This window comes from Pyxicephalus adspersus, chromosome 6 (assembly GCF_032062135.1).
Source record: "Pyxicephalus adspersus chromosome 6, UCB_Pads_2.0, whole genome shotgun sequence".
Taxonomy (NCBI): Eukaryota; Metazoa; Chordata; class Amphibia; order Anura; family Pyxicephalidae; genus Pyxicephalus; species Pyxicephalus adspersus.
In genome coordinates this window covers 99,696,993-99,714,162 of record NC_092863.1, presented here as the reverse complement: position 1 = coordinate 99,714,162, position 17,170 = coordinate 99,696,993, and the positions used below count along the sequence as shown (strand labels likewise).

General features: G+C 39.1%; 1 protein-coding gene across 15 annotated transcripts in view; it reads right to left on the bottom strand.

Moving 5' to 3' along the window:
• Positions 1–2,456: 2,456 nt before the first annotated feature.
• PIAS2 (protein inhibitor of activated STAT 2) overlaps positions 2,457–17,170 on the bottom strand; it is a 19,230-nt gene continuing 4,516 nt past the window's right edge. The window contains exons 3-15 of one of the 15 annotated variants that reach the window (XR_011921093.1): positions 16,427–16,511; positions 14,855–14,905; positions 14,685–14,775; positions 13,997–14,131; positions 13,749–13,854; positions 11,824–11,897; positions 9,478–9,638; positions 8,570–8,703; positions 7,799–7,973; positions 6,622–6,700; positions 5,687–5,806; positions 4,986–5,023; positions 2,714–2,814 (exon numbers count right to left, since the gene is read on the bottom strand). Coding sequence is in view for 8 of the 15 variants with exons in the window: in XM_072413488.1 (XP_072269589.1) it covers positions 2,688–2,843; positions 4,986–5,023; positions 6,561–6,700; positions 7,799–7,973; positions 8,570–8,703; positions 9,478–9,638; positions 11,824–11,897; positions 13,749–13,854; positions 13,997–14,131; positions 14,685–14,775; positions 14,855–14,905; positions 16,427–16,511 (1,346 nt within the window). In the remaining 7 variants the exon portion in view is untranslated. Of the gene's footprint in view, positions 2,860–4,985; positions 6,701–7,798; positions 7,974–8,569; positions 8,704–9,477; positions 9,639–11,823; positions 11,898–13,748; positions 13,855–13,996; positions 14,132–14,684; positions 14,776–14,854; positions 14,906–16,426; positions 16,512–17,170 lie in introns of all 15 variants that reach the window. The other 14 variants (XR_011921094.1, XR_011921095.1, XM_072413491.1 and 11 more) reach the window with 14 other exon arrangements.

Here is a 17,170-nt window from a genome sequence, read left to right as displayed (position 1 = left end):
ATCACTCTGTGTCATTCAAAATTCCTTTCTGATCACTCTGTCATTCAAATTCCCCTTCTGATCACTCTGTGCTTTTTTTCCACTGTACGGCAGTTAGGACAGGGAACAGCAGGTGGCGCTGTGCCTGCTTCTTTCGCTCTGCTTTACAGACAGAAGACACATGCTGCTGCCAGAAAGAAGAGGAGACACACGCGGGATCCGGGTATCGGGTGAGTATATTTTTTTAAATTATTTTATAACACATTTGTCATATAGGACGCACTAACTTTTCCCCCCTAGTTTTGGGGAAGAAAAAGTGCGTCTTATACGGCAAAAAATACGGTAATTAGAATTTTAAGGATAGGTCAGTGTGCGGGGATAAAGATAGCTGCTATCCAACCAATCACCAGGCTGCAACACCAGGACAACAAGGTCACTTTATATGAAGGAGTTTTTTTTTTCTTTTTTGCCCCAGAACTAGTGGAGACTAATTCAAGGAAAAGAATTACATTCAAAGGAAACCCATTAGGCAACAAAACATGGCAGCTCAGTGTTCTTCCGGGCCCCTTTTAGCTAGGTGTACCACCAGTCACTTCTATGTAACCACTTGGTTGTTTTTGGATAGCTACTGAAGAGTTTTATGGAAGAGAACATCTTCACTGTACAATAGTACCCCCAATGGTCGGGAAAAGCACACAGGATCCAATCTTTGGCGGTTTAGGAGGAGGAGATATCATGTAGTTCTTCTAGATCGTAAGCTTTTCAGGTCAAGGTCCTCTCCTCTTCCTGTGTCTGTATCTGTCAGTCATTTGCAACCCCTATATAATGTACAGCGCTGTGTAATATGTTGGCGCTATATAAATACTGTTTATTAATTTTATTATTGTAGGCCAATAATCATACAGAACCTGTACTGAAATTTGTCACGGTGTGCAAACAAACTTTTTCTTCACATGAGCGCATGACCAAACAAGTGCAAATGTTCCAATATATTTATATAATCACAAACACCAAGCTGTGAAACTTACCCCGATTTAAATTGTACAAGAAAACTTGCTTTGTCCTCTTGCTTATGATTACCTAATATAAAATGTTAAATGCGTCACACATTTGCTGCTTGCTGTGTTCTGTCCTTCAGCGCACACCTTTCCCACAATTAACTTGCAGTTCTACAAGACGACAAAGTGGTTTAATTGCGTTTGTGTTCCATTCTACAAAAGTCTGAAAGTCACAGGATCTCAGCGTTTGGTATAAGTAGAATAAGGGCTCTTACATACATGAATAAGCTTTTGCCAAAAAAATCTGGTTGTTCTACGTAACCAAGTGTACTGATCCCACCGTGCAGCTGTTGTCAGATTCTGCAACCTATCAGCTGTCTCTCCTATCAGACATCATAGAGCAGGCTATATCAGTCTTAGTGGATATTTGGAAAAGGATCACAGATCTTTATTTCTTTAGGACTCCCCTGGAAGGTAGTTCCTAATACCAGGAGCCACTGCTGTGGCATTGTTCAACAACACTTTACCTGGATGACTGGTTATGGAAATCCTCCAGTCTCACTGCAAAATAAGGCGGTAATCTGCAGCAAACAAATGATTCTATACAGCCTACCATTTGGAGACTGCTGCTTTATGGAAAGGTCAGCTTGGATTTCAGCCTAAAATCCTTTGCAAACTTTGCTATTCTGCAGTGTTCAAGGCTGACAGTCAACACACATATTGTTACTGGATATCAAAATGTCTATTATCTAAAATGTGGCAAGCATATATGCCTGAAGTCAAAATGCTTTTAAATACGGTATGTCCCTGGGTGTTGTAGAGTTTATTAGGGAGGTTACATTGCTAACGTTACCTAACAAATATAAGCAGCAAGTCTTTGGATCAGCTCCTGGAAAGCACTTTGCAAAGACCTTCCCTTACCCCTAAACTAAGCTGGCATTGCACGGAACAACCCAAAAGCACTTTGAGGGGTTTTCTGCAAAAATACAACTAAGATTTTTGTTGTAATATAAATATTTGTGCTAACACTGGAAAACATCTATTCTCTCAAGAATAATAAGCTAAAGAGAAGTGGGAGAAATCTGGCCAACAGTCTATGATATTGTATCAGTGTCATTCTATATGTGGCACCACTTACCATGGTTCCAGAATAAAAAATGTAAATTTCTTTAAGTTTGAATAGCATTAGGAAAGGATTAGACCCATTGTCATAATACAGCAGTCTCATGCAGAAAAACAGATAATGTGGGTGGCCAGGAAAATATGAACAATTAAGGTTTAGTGCAAATACACATTGCACCTAAATAATTGTCTGGTGATCTGTCCACATGACGAGAGACTGATTTAATATTGGCAGGTACAGTCCAAAAAGAGAATTTTCCTAGTACAGATAGATGAAATATATTCCCACCAGGCCACACAGAAAAAATGGTGGAGGCTTGTCAGATTTTTTTTGTGAGGTTTATTTTATAAAAATACTTATTTACACTGATTTTTTATTTAGTGCAAGATATTTACATAACCTAAATATGTGCAATTTGCAGATCACAAAACAAAATCAATGGAAGCGGAATCCGCCCAGATCTAATGCTAACCAAACCGAGCTGGCTCCAAACACCGAATAATAAATTGAGATCACTCTTCTCAAGTCTTTTTCTGTACACAAACCAATAAATAATGAGTGTTTTTGGAGGCATTGAGACGGTCTGCTCAGAGCTGCTTCGGCCCCTGTATGATGTTCCTCTCACCTGACTCGTCGCTGGCTTGCTCTTCAAGGTGGCTGTTCGAGGTTTTGGCTTTGCCATGAATGGACCTGGCTTGGAGAGCCGACTTGAGACTATCCAAAAACATAGGGTGATAGTACTGCTTGAAATAAACGGTACTAATAAGAATGAAACATTGTCATGGTGATTGTATTACACTCCAGCTACCATCATACCATCCACAGAAACAAAAATGAAGCAGTATAGCACAGCAATATCCAAGTTACAGAATAATATCTATTTGAATCGCTTATTTCTTATGGTGTAAAGCGGGTACAAGGGAGCACTGATGCTGCTTATTGGCAAAGGTCAGCTTTGATTTCACCTTAAAATCCTTGTTTGCAAACTTTGCTATTCTGCAGGCGTTAAAGGCCAACAGACAACGCGCATATTGTTACTGGATAGAAAACATATCCAATATGCGGCATAATCACCTGAATTCAATTGCTTTTAAATCTGTCCCTTGGTGATGTAGAGCTTATTTGGGGGTTACATTCCTTATGGCCGATACCAAACCATTTTAATAAGATCAGGGCTCTATGCACACTTCTTCTATAGAATGGCTACTCCCTTGCTGGCCATGGGTACAGACAGGTACCCATAAAATGATCCAAATGTTTGTTGTATGAGGTTGTTCACATGGCATTAAATTATTAGTTCCTTTTATATAGAAACCCCTCAAAAAAAACCTTCCTTGAGTAAATCATAGAAGTTTCTATTGTCATTCATACTATAATAAAAGGGATTCTTGTCAGGTTGACCATTCGGATTCAATAGCTGTGTGCCCCAGTAAATAGGGATTGCAGATAAGGACTTGTGACTTTGTTACATTTCTGTTCCTGATCAGGGACTAGTATTGAAAATAATGGGCTAGCATAAAAGACAACTCACATTTTTATATAGAGGTCAGTAGAGGCAGACCTTTAGGAATAGCTTACTTTCCCATTAGAAATAAAAACCTATTGGCCAGAACTTTCTTTTGTAAGTGTAAACGGCTAAAAAGGTTCTATCTTGAAAGGGCCTATTGGCCAGAGAAGATTCTTTTACACCCTGCTACCATTACAAAGAGCTCTAACTAGGGACTCCTCCTGCTCCCACTCTGCAACCTTTATCCGCATTAAACAGAACAGGAGGTCAGAGAGGTGCAATAGAGAGGGAGAAGAGTAGTCAAGTTACTGTTAGGAAGGGGGAAGCAGGGTAAGAAGAATATCAAATCAATGCTCAAAGGGCATTGTGAACAAAATTTTACAAAAACAATGAATTTAACTTTTAGTGCTTCAGTTGTGAAATTTTATGATGAATTGCTCCATAGTTCCTGCAGCTTAAGAGGTCAGCAAGGGCTAGATTAAAGCTCAGTGTTTGCTTAAGATTTTGTGAACATTTTAATGTTGATAGCTTGGCCACAGATTTACTCCAACCAATGCAAGTTCTACAGCAGGGGTGTCAAACTCCGGCCTGTGGGCCAAATCTGGCCCCCACAGTAAATATATTTGGCCCAGAAGAAAATACCAAATGTCTACTAGAGCTGGCTTGCCGGCAGACAGTGCATGAATCGCTAATACTACAAATCCCAGCATTCTCTGTTGGCGCCTGAATCAGGACCTACAAGCGCCCCCTTCCTCTGTTCACATTCAATAGCGACCTATATTTTTTCAAGGTTGGTCCGCGACTTTGTCCAAATTTTTTTATTTTGGCCCACTGTGTATTTGAGTTTGACACCCCTGGTCTACAGTTTTAGCCATGTGTCTAACTGTTAACCAACCATGTCCTAGGACCCAAACAATCTGTTTGACTTTCCACTTAAACTTTTTAAAACCTTTTTAACATGGAGACCCTTCAAATAACTTTCAACTCTCAAGGAACCCCTGCCAATATTTATATTAAGCCAAATTCATGATACATTTGCTTAGTGGTCCATGGAAAGAATGCCATTCTCACTGTTGGCCTGTGGGAAGAATGTCACCCTTACAGATACCCAAGATGATCACCGATGTCAATGATAACTGACCTGGGGGCCACAAATTAGTCATTGCTCAAGCAACCTCTGGAGGAACCCAGGTTGAGAAACACTGGTCTAAGCCCTCAATTAATTGTGTTAGTAAACAGACAGACATTCATAATACATTGGGCACCCTAAAAAAAAGCCTGGGCCTGCATTTAGGGGGTTGACCTTAAAGGCTGTACTCCAAAAGGAGAGAGAAGAAAACATACATACATACATACATGAGAAAGAAGTGTAACTTACCTGTGAAGGAACTTGAGCTAAAGGGAGGAAGTCCATATCTAAAAAAGGAACAAAGGAAAACTCATAACTTGTTAGGTCTATGTCACCATGGTATACAAATATGGTATGACAATTCAGAAAAAGCATGATTATTACTGTAAGGACAGGTTCCGTGCTTTCACACCATATATTTAAATTAAGATGGAAACAATCTCACAGCAGTGGATAAAATAACCCCAACTTTGTATGAATTAATACATCTATCAGATAGATGCATCTATCTAAGTGCTAAATTAGCATCAACCTATTTTAATCCCCTGCACAGCAGTACTAAGACTGTCAGGGAAATAATGTGGAATCAGGTATTTTGCATGCAAATGTTTACAAGGAACCAGAGAGGATATGAGAGATGAGCTTGTCAGTCTTCAGCAGCTCTTTCAGTGTCCTATCAGCAGGTTGGGGTTGGGAAAAAAAAGACACAATGGGGTTGATTTGCCTCTCCAGCTTCCCCATTATCTGTTTTGACAAAAATTTACTTACACGGCGAGCAAAAGGAGATTCATCAGTTTTCCAATGCTCTTCCTTTACTGTCCAGGAGACATGACAGTCTCGCCAATTTTTCTCTTCGGTACTCACAAAAAATGTTTAAAATAGCACTTACAGATGATTTATCTGCTATAGAAAACCAGTATGTCTTTTATTAGGCTGTAGATTTCTCTCACCCTCCGAACACTTCTGTGAGCCTCGGATGCTTTCTGTACCAGACATTCTGCAATATTCCTTTCCTTCTCTTGGTTCTGTAGTCACCAAAGTGTCTGGCTGATGCCTGTGAAGCCTTCAGTCTGTGTGTATGGGAGAATGAATGAAAATAATCAGCGATTTCTTTTCCATTGTCAAGCATTGCAATTCAAAGCTAACTGCCTATGCTGCTGTGTTACTAAGTACATGGAGGCTTCACAGCGAGCAGCCAGACACCATAATGACATCGGAGCCAGGAGAGAGGAAGGCAGTGCTGAATGTCTGATACAGACATGAACACTCCTGAATGAAAACCACAGTGCTGTTACTGACAAAAGGCAAAATGAATTTCTTTATCAAGAGTAGCATCAGTGAGTGGTATTTTTAGTCTGAAAGGTGTAAATTGATGGCAGTACCTTTAGCTGCTACAGAGATCAATCTTGTGCTGTCTGGTAGGGTAGAAGTGAGGCTACTAGAAAATTTTGTTATGGGTGTGAAGCATAGGACTACAGGTCTCATGGAATCAGCCCAGTGCATTTAATTTTAAGATGCAAGTTGGTCCCTTACACAGCTAGAGGAAGGAGACCCTGAAATCAAGCCCAGCACCACAGTCAAGAATAACTGCTTGCTAGGCCAGCCCACCAAAGGGCATTTCTCAGTGCTAGCAAATAGCATTTCTCCATGCTAGCCTGCACAAAACTCCATCTGCCTGTGAAGATGAAGAGACTGGGGCCGGAAAACATGCAGGTAAAAAAAGATTCTTTATATGTATTTTAACGGCATGTTTAGTGGTTTGCCTGGAATTCAGTGTTTAATAGGATAGGCTAGAGGTGACTTTCATGAGCCATACTGAAATACCAGAAAGGTCAGTTGGAAGTCCCGCGATGGCAGGGTGGCGAAAGTGATCTGGATATTCTACCATTGAGGAATGCAGCGAGTCTGTCTCCAGGCCACCGACCTTCCCCATTCTTATTGTTGAAGGATGATACGTCAATACCCTTCAAACTAAGAAAAATAAAACAAATATGTTACACTGTGCTCTCATTATAAAGTGATGAACATTCTTTATAACAATAAAGACATTTACAATTTTTAATTTAAAAAAAAAAAAATAGCAGCCCTTTTGGACCTGACGCACATTCTTAATTCAATGTTATGTAAAGAAGTCACATGATGCGAAACATGACACTATTTAGCATTATAAAGTTGGGGAATGTTGAAACAGTACAGATTTTTGGATGTTTGTAATTGTCTTGGGTTAAAAATAAGCATCTGTGCAGCTAAACTCAGAATAGAAAAGACACAAAGACACACAATCTCTGTACAGCTCCAATCTTACCTATGTTTGCTGGCACCAATCACTAACGATCATCTCAAGCAACATCATCAACAATCATCTACAGTAAAGCATCTCCTAGATTGTAAGCTCTTCAGAGCAGGGTCCTCTCCTCCTCCTGTGTCACTGTCTGTATCTGTCATTTACAACCCCTATTTAATGTACAGCGCCCCATTATATGTTGGCGCTATATAAATCCTGTTTATTAATAATAATAAAGTTTCTCTACACAGCTTTAGATATGTCTAATGCAACTCTATTACACTTCTTTAGGTCACTGTTTGCACAGCCAAAATATAAACAAAAAATGGCCTATTTGTATAGACTTTTACCAAAATGTATTACTATGTAACCCTTCATTAATCTTAACAATCCCTTTACCCTTCTACCACAAGTCATTACTTTCGTGCAGATTTTATTGTATTTTTAGTATTCCATGAATTGTTTGAACCTTTTTCAGTCTTATACAGCAAGATAATGCACAAATGCAATGCTTTGTACTAGAAACATCATTATAATGTCATTTGGGACAAAGTATAACAACATTTACACCATTACCATAAAAACTACTTTCTTAAAGCAGAGTTTTTCTGGTCTCCTTGTGTGTGAAATTTCTCCCACAGTATAAGAACATACAAGGAAGTTAAATGGTTTTATTATGATAGCAAAGAACATGCACTGCAAGCAACTCGGAGACCAATATAAAAGTACATGTTTTTTTGTAAAGTGTTGAACAATATAATGTAATGAAGCTGCCCACCCGTTTGTCTGAGGCACGGGTGTCTCCGGCATGTACAGACATTTCTTTTTGGCTGGTGGTTCCTCCTCGTCTTCTGAAGAGCTCTCGATGGTCAGGTCTATGACCTCGGCCTTCTTCTTACTTTTTGTCTCAGTGGGCTCTGTTATTGTGTACATCTTATTGATAAGGCCAGACCCTGCGGAAGGTGAGGCAGACACACACAAGATGTTCAATAGCCGCTTAGTAATACAATACATCAAAACTTTACAAATCTACTCGTAATTGTTAAATATATTTTTGAAAAGAAAGTGCAATTTTAATTTCATGTACTGATGCTGGATTGCTGAAATTTTTTTTACAGTAATCCAGCATCAGTAGATGAAAAGATTTTTATAATTATAAAGTGCCTTCAAAACTACAACTTTTGCATACACTTTATAATTATAGAAATACTATATCAGCCATGTAAACAAAAACAGAAACATTTTTTAAAGCTTAAAAAAGTGCATAAGATAAAATACATCTGAAATAAAGGCACTTTATAGTAAAGTTGGCAATAAATCTTTAATCCTGGCACCACAACTTTCAACCCATTATTACAAAAATCACGGCTTCACAAGGACATATGATGTATGTGAGGACAGAATACTGTTAATTTTATTTTTTATCTCCTGAAAGTAACCAATCATCCAGATCTGCAAAAAAGTCCAGCGCTAACAAAAAAGTGAACAACATGTCAGTGAAAAACAAGACATGTGAATAGGAACAAAGATTCGAAGAGAAAGCTTTTACCTTCAATGTGTGGATACTGAGAGCTCGGGGAGTTGAGTTGCTCTTTCTTTGGTCTCATGGGACACCAAGACCCATCCTCCTGAAACTGAATTTCATCCACATCTGAGCACTGGTTCAGAATCTCCATGAAGAGCCTATGAAATGATAAAAATTCTTTTCACAACATATATTAATGTTATTCCACACAAAGTATTCTCATTTATCTTGTTTTTCCTAAGTTAAGCACTGTATTTATGGGAAATGTTCCATATGCATCTGTTTACAGTAAAGCACAGTGTTGCAGTTAGCAAACAATGGAGTGTTTGGGGGTTTGATAAAAATAATAGTTTGCGACTATAACCAAAGTCACATGCACATGTCGTATAAACAAACATTTCTAAAGGATTACAGGTGTTTCCTTATCTACTAAAAAATGTTAATGACATGCGGTTTCATTTCTCTAGCAGGGAAGAGAGGTGAACTTGTTGAACTGTGCAGCATTTCCGCAGATTGCATGCTAAAAATCTGCCCAAATGGATCAAACCCCATTGCATTTTTTCTGTTAATGAGTTTGAAATCCATCAAAACTCTAACGAAAGTTGTCACACATTATCAATGTGTGTTCAATGCATTTTGTAGTAAATATATAAACACATCTGAATGCACAGATTGAAATTTAACAAGAACCCCGGATATGTCCTATATTTAAAATGTATTGTGATGCTTCAGTGGAAATTCCAGGAACAAATTAAACAATTCTGTTGAAATTTCAGAGAAATCTGGTAATTCTACTCATCATTACTCTCTAGGACCTCTGCTTGCAGTATAATGTAAGAAGCTTTTCTTTTAAGATAAGGGCTTGCACTAATGCTACCACTGTGGATGTCCTTCCGGCACACACACACACACACACACACATACATACATACCCATCTAATATTAGACTCTCATAGCCGGCTTTCTTATCACACACAGGACAAATCCAGGTGGGTTTCTTTTCATTCATCTGCAGGTAGAGTGCTGCATCAAAGCACTGCAGGTGAGTGCAGGTGACGGCTCGGCAAGGAAGTGTCAGTCTCATCTTCCCAAGCTGAAAAGGAAAAAACATCCACAAGTTTAATTAAAAATGACAACATTGAAAATAAGGTCTGGCTGTAAACAAATACAGCTAATACAAACTAAATAAAACAATTGCAGCAGAGAAACTTTTAATAGGGTCATGAATGAATGGCTTTGATCTTGGGAAAATCACTTTCACGTAAGATCCTCTAAAGGTTATAGGAAGCCAGATAGTATATGAAAGTAGCACTGAGGCTCAACACCCAAAATGACCAGCACCAGCACCAGAAACAACAGTACAGCAATAAAAAGCATAATACTTAGGACAGTGCTTCCTAGGCAGGGTACCTCCGGAGGTTACTAGGGGTTTCTTGAGCAATGAGCAGTTTGTGCCTCTCAGGTCAGTTTAGGTGACACTAATGATCTTTTTGGCTATCTGTAAGGATGACATTCTTCCCAATGGCCAGCAATGTGGAAGGTATTCTTCCACTGATCACCACATTGATATCTTGTGAGCTCAGAATACTGTTATTGTCAGGGGTTCCCCAAGACCTGAACGTTATTTCAAGGGTTTCCCATGTTGATTCACAATTATGTTCACATAATTGTGATCAGGCAGGTATTTTTTTCTAGCAGAACAGACATCTGTTGTCACTTTTGCAATAGACAACAGCTCGCAATGTTTGTTTACTAATTTGGTCCCACTTTAACATCGGTTCTGCTCTCCACATTTTGGTAATGACTGACACAACAAACTACAGATCTGATCAAATTCAGATTGTTGTCTCGGCCCAATCATTTACCTTGAAAACCATCCAATCAATCATTTTAAATCTACTCATACAGGTTTTATGCACTACAGATGTACTGGCTCATTTAGATTAATAATAATATAAAACAGTATTTATATAGCATCAACATAATATGCAGTGCTGTAAATCAAATTATTTAAAAGAGTAAATCTAAAACCAAAAATAGTAGGAGGCCAGTTTAGTCTTATTTGTCTTAGATCATAACTACCTTAAAAGCCCATGTGCCAACAATTTGAACTTAGGCATTTATTCAGTTTCTAGGCTGATTAGTGGCTGCAGGTAAACATGGAAGAGATCATTTAGGTCATTGTTAAAAATGATGCAAACATATGCAGGAATGAGAAATGCCAACCCGACCCTCACGTAAAGGGCACACACAGTACAGACAATGTAAAACTCATGGCAGCATTCAAATGAAACAAAGCTGCAAATTTTTCCACTGTGACAGTTTGATTGTGGAGCTTATATCAAATATCAGAAAGCTAGTTTTATTATTAACTAGTACTTATATAGCGGCAACATATGGCGCAGCGATTTCCAAAGTCCATAGCCATGTCACTAGCTGCCCCTAAAAGGAGCTCACAAATCTAATGTACCTCAGTCATATGTCATTATCACAGTCTAAGGATGGGGGGGAAGCCAATTTACCTAACTGCATGTTTTTGGAGTGTAGGAGAAAACCGGAGTACCTGGGGGAAACCCACACAAACATAGGGAGAACCTGCAAACTCCATGCAGATTGTGTGCTGGCCGAGATTCAAACCTGGAACCTGGGCCGGAGTGCTAACCACTAAGATTTTGTGTTTTAGTACAACCAACAGGTTATATTAGTGCATCAACACCACCTTACCCATACCTGCTCCATCAAAGCCCTCATTCTATTGTAGTGGATCTCCAGGTATGTGGGGACATGTAACCTCCCCTGAGTGGCAGTGTTCTGGCCCTTTGCCAGGCTCATACACTGTCACATGGATAGCGCAATTACTTCATCTACCTCGATGGAAGCTCAGACACCTGCCGACACAACAACTGCTGCAAGGAGGTGGTGAAAGAACATAGGGAGCCAAGTATGGTGGGCTATCAGGAGTCATGGTCACCCTGAATTGGGTGCTATTAAAGCATTTTTAAAGCTCAGTAGGCCCAATCACTGTTGTGTTTTTCCTAATGAACACAACTAAATTTTCTTACTGGTAAAAAATGTATTTCCATTTGTATAGGTAAGAAGTAATAAGAAAGATGCAATACTTTGCTGAACAGTCTTCCAGCTTAAACCTGCAAAAAAGGGTTCTATTGGCAAACTTGGACAAGACTGACTAATTCTTATTAGTTTTTTTAAATGACTTTACAGCAGAAAAGTATTTTTTATATAAAATATAAATATACTTACTACAAAGCTGTACTTACAGGGCACATCAGGGAGACACGTAGGCTGGTGGTGGCAATCTCACTATCTGGATCTGCGGTCAGCTTCTCCTTTACTGAAAGCACAAAAGCCGGAATTCCAAATCAGAAATGCAAAGAGAAGGCTCAGAGAAATAGGAAGGAGACACAGAATTTAATGCACACACATCCTGCTACTTGACAGCTCACAAAAACAACTTAGATTTATTTGTAGATAACAAACAAGTCAAACCCAAGAGAGCAACTGGCAGGAGATGCTAAACATGCATGCAATTATGGTAAAAATCCTTATATCACATGTGCATATGATGAAACCTATACTTATATTAATATACCTAAGCTACCTATCAGTGACACATTTATACTCTTTGACCAAGCATGTAAATAATTTCACCATGAATAATCAGTAGTGCATAATGAGCTGCAACCTACACTGTAAGGTGAGGTTGGACTGCAATGACCCAGATAATGTTTTTGGTGAATCCAAAACACCAGGATGCAAGTTTTTAATGACCGACAGAGCATATAAATGCCAAATATGCAATGCACAATAGGCAACTAATAGAGGTACGTCGCAGTAACCTCCAAAGGTAAATTAAACAGTATAATATCCTAAAGGAAACAGGGTTTATTGTAAAAATCTTGACCTTTGCTGGCCGAGAAATTGTGAAAAGAAGGCCGTATAATGTACATCACGCAACAACAGCTGCAGCACATAAACTTCAGAGGGGAGTAGACTACTTAACCTCCTGAACAGTAAGCCCGAGTGTGGCTCGGGGTAAAAAAAACCTGCTGAAAGGGTAGCTAAAAAAATAAAAATAAACACTTACCTGGTCTTATCGGTGCCCTCCAGTGTCCCGCCATCCTCTGGCCGCATCCTTTTCATCCATCCATCTCCCGGCGAGTGCGCCGACGTTCCCAGGAAGTTGCCAGGGACGTTGGTGCATACAGCCGTCGCTAGGGGCACGGCGGGAATTTCAAATTATTTTGTATTGCATTCAATACAAAATAACTGTATTGAATCCAATACACTGAATTTATGTCTAAAAGCGGTACATTGTCTTTCATAAAAATTTATTTTGCAGTAAGAGTATAATAAAGTTTGAAACACAAAATCATGTAAAAGTTTATAATTTTTTTTAATTTATTAAATATTTTGACATGATTTTGTGTTTCAAACTTTCTTATACTTATACTATAAAAAAATTTTCATGATAGACAATGCACCACTTTTAGACATATATAAATCCAGACAGAAATAAACCGCCCAGGAGGTTAAATGAATATTGTGCTTTATTACATCAAATATTTCATATACAAATAAAACCAAATATTGAATGTTAATATGTGGTCTGTATATATTTAACTGAAAGTGCTTTTGTTATTGGTTCGAGAAGAAAAATAAATGCTGTGAGATACGTTCTTGTGCTCTTACCTTCCGATATTCGCTCTGTGCTGACCATTATCAGCTACATAGTTTCCTATAGGATAGCTCCCCGAGGACTAAACAACACCCCATCTCTATGTTATGTAAAATAATTGTAGGGTGGGATTCATTAGTCTCATCATGTTGGTGTTGCAATTTTGTATTGTAAGGGATCAATGTCATCCTAGAGGCCCATCAGGAGGAAAAAATAAAAAAGCACTATGAAAAAAGGGCCTGTAAAATTAAATTGAAAACTTGTTAATTATTACGATCAACTATAAGTAATTGTCACCAATACGTGGCCAGGCTGAATATACAGTAAATATTATGGGGCTCATTTACTTTTTTGTTTTTTTGCACTAAGTTGCTGCACCAAGAATTAATTGCATTTTTTTTAAACTGCAGTTGACAGACATTGATTTTAGGGTTAAACCAGCGGCTATCACGTGACCGCTAATGAAGCAATTGTGAAAGATTTCCACACAATGCATCATACACCTACTCAATGCTCTGGAATGGTCCGGATTCCTGATGCCTTTCATCTTCAGCTTCTGTAATAGCACTGCAGATGTCAGCTGTCTCACCAAATACACGGACATGGAGTAGTTCTGTGAAAAGCACACAGGACACAGATTCAGTTGTGCAAGATCGACAGTAAACTTTTAACAAGCAGATGTAAAAAGAAAGGTTATCACGAGATCTTTATTAAAAGATTAGGAGTTACACATGGAGGGCAATAAACTCACCCACCTTTCCGATTTCGGAGGCCCAAGAGATGGAGACCTGGTTGGGCACAGCAGATGACAGTCGGACCAGAGATGTGATGTTCAGTGGCCGGCCAGGTCGTTTTTGTTCAACACCATTTTTCGGTGGTGGAGCACATCCCTACAAGAGACCAAGAATGAACAGCATTAATTAAAACGTATTGACCATTTCATTTCATTTCTAATCTGAAACCATGCACCTTTTTTGTCTAAATTACTGACCTGTAGAAAGCAATAAATGAATTAAAATGACTGTGGAGGATGCAAGCATTTGTTATAATAGGACAGTAAGCAGAGCGTGTGTGGTGTCTTCCAGTTATGTGAGGTTGCCAATATGACAATATTTTTACCTAGGGACAGGCAATGTTAACATAACTCCCACACATGCTTACTGAAATTACATTATTGAGCAGCCAGCTTTATTCATGGCATTTGTAAGATGCCAGGAGTGGGTTGGGACTGTACATTGTACAAGATGCACAGTATACAAATTTTCTTACAGAACGCCAGCAGGTAAGTGATAGAGTGGTTTTGAATAACAAAAAAAAAATCACTACCTCCTCTGCTTTAAGCTGCATGTTTGTTTAATGTAAACAACCTTTGTACTCTGTAAAATATTACTGAACTTGTTGGTGCCACATAAATGGAAATTTAAATCCTCTTAAAAAACTCACCGGCAAAGGAAATAGTTTTCCATTAACTTTAATGCAGAGACTGTTGGGAAAGTTGTCCTCCTGAGGACAGCTCGTCTCTGCTAAGCACAACCTGTTTGAGGCAGAAAAACAAAAATTAATACTAATTGTATAAAGAAAGAAGAAGAAAAAAAAAATGAGAGCAACTGTACCTCAGTTGGACCTGTACTGAATAGTCTCGTCTACCTCCAGGCATGTAATCCCTGTGAATATCCAGAAAAATGTACTCATGAATAAGCAGAAAAATTATGTATGGAGAACAACATTTGTTTTTCTGGAACCTCACACTGGGAAGCAAATTATGCAAAGCAGTCCCATTTTGTTTTTTACCTGGCTAACCTCAGCTATGGCAAAGCTTGGGGAGAAATAATTGGCCCATGTGGAATTTTACCCCCACTATCCTCCACCCCTTAACAATTAAAGCTTGTAAAATAATTACCAGCACTTGTAGTATACATAGGACAGGAAGAAGAAGACAATAGCAGATACATTCAATTATACTCAGGTTTCTTCCCTCGAAGACAGCTGCAATGAATACCTCCAGTGTCTTACTTATGTCAGAACGCCTACTACATGGCTTCCACACATCTGCAAACGTAATCATGTAGGGGCTAGTATACCAGCAAGAAGCCAGCAAAACCGTTTTGATTTTCTTTCTGAACAAGCGCTGTTCCAAAAAATGGCATTTATATTTTTGGCATCTGTGCCAGTAAATGAAAAATGACAAGTTGTTGGGACACCTTCTCTGCTGATATTCCCACGACAGAGGGAACAAAAGCTAGTCAGGAAGATCAGCTTGAATCTAATCCAGCCCTAAAAACCTGCTGTAGAATTGTAAAAATAAAATAAAATTAAAAAAAAAGACCTAAAGGAAACAAAACTACCGTGTAGTTATGGAAGACCCGGAGTCAAGAGTACAGCCTAATAATAAATGGGCAGAGGCTATGCCCTAGCAGCCCTTGTGTGTGTGATCTTGGTATTCTGTATTCCTTGGTATTCTGTATCTGAACTGTCCATTGTAGCCTTGGAACAATGAGGACCCCTAACAAATTCTCCTACAGCAAGATCCTACAGACCCCCTCACTTCCTAATACCTGGATGGAGGGGTAACAAATCTTGTCACTTCCATTCGTACTGTGTATCCCACACACCAAAAATGGTACTCGTTCGTCCATTCAAACACAGGGAACCATGGAAGCACTATAAGACAAAAGTGCAGCACACTTTGTCCCTCGGTTCATGGACGTCTCCTGCAGCTGTCCATGTTCCCAAAAGAAACCTCCAGGGACAAAACCTGCACCATTCCCAAACCAGAACAGCAAAACATAATGACTAGGTCTACTTGCAATATTTAAAGGGGTTACAATTTTCAACTCTGGGTCATTAAAATAAACATGGGCCATGTAAAAATGTTCTCTCCTCCTTCTTGCAGAGACATGAAAGATATAAAGATGGGAAGGGCCTTTTAATCTTCTTTTATCGTTTCTTCACCATTTAGGTGAGAGGAGCAGCCACTCAGTAGGAGGTGGGGGTAAAGAAATCTCAGAAAAGTAATTATAATTATTATTATACAGGATTTATATAGCGCCAACATATCACACAGCGCTGTACATTAAATGGGGGTTACACTTGACAGACAGTGACAAAGGAGGAGGAGAGGACTCTGCCCCGAAGAGCTTACAATCTAGAAGGAGGGGGATAACGCTAAAATGTTGTTAATTTACCTGGAGATACAGATCTCTCGCACTTGCTGAGGTGTCAGAGCAAAAATGAAGAATTTCTCCTGAAATCGCTGCATGCTGTTCTGGACTAAAACAGAAGAGACAAATCTGATGAAGTATGTCCAACTCTAATAAGACATTAAAGAATCACATTACATTTGGCAAGTAAATACCTGCAATGCTTCCCTCCTACATAAATACATGTTAGAGAATCTCAACCTTTTAATTGTTTATGTGGGGAATGTGCCAACAGCAGCAGACACATAACTAACAAGTGTTATTAAAACAACTATTCTCTGCAAAGCTGATGAAAGTCAGCAATACAAGTCTGTCGGTGAACAAGCTTGCAGGAGTCAGCACAGGGTTGACCTAGTTAAAGCAGAAGTAAACCAAAAACAAAAAAAACAAAAAAAAAAAAAAATCACACTTGCCTTCAAACCCACAGATTGGTCTATCGGTCTGGAGGTTTTTTCAATCAGGTCCCACATCATCCCAGTATCAAGTCTTCGGCTCGGGGAAGAGGGAGTGTCAGGCGCCGCCATCTTCTCCTCTCTTTTTCCACGTCGTTCTTCCTGCATCACCCGATCTCACACTGTGCAGGCGCGAGATCGGGTGATGTAGATGTGGGAAAAAACTTGGCGATCTCACTGCACATGCGTGAGATCGGCAATTTCTTTACTATTAGCTCCTTCTGCGCATGCCTGAGATGCTCCAAGTAGCAGCCAAGAGCCTCCCGGGATGCTTGAC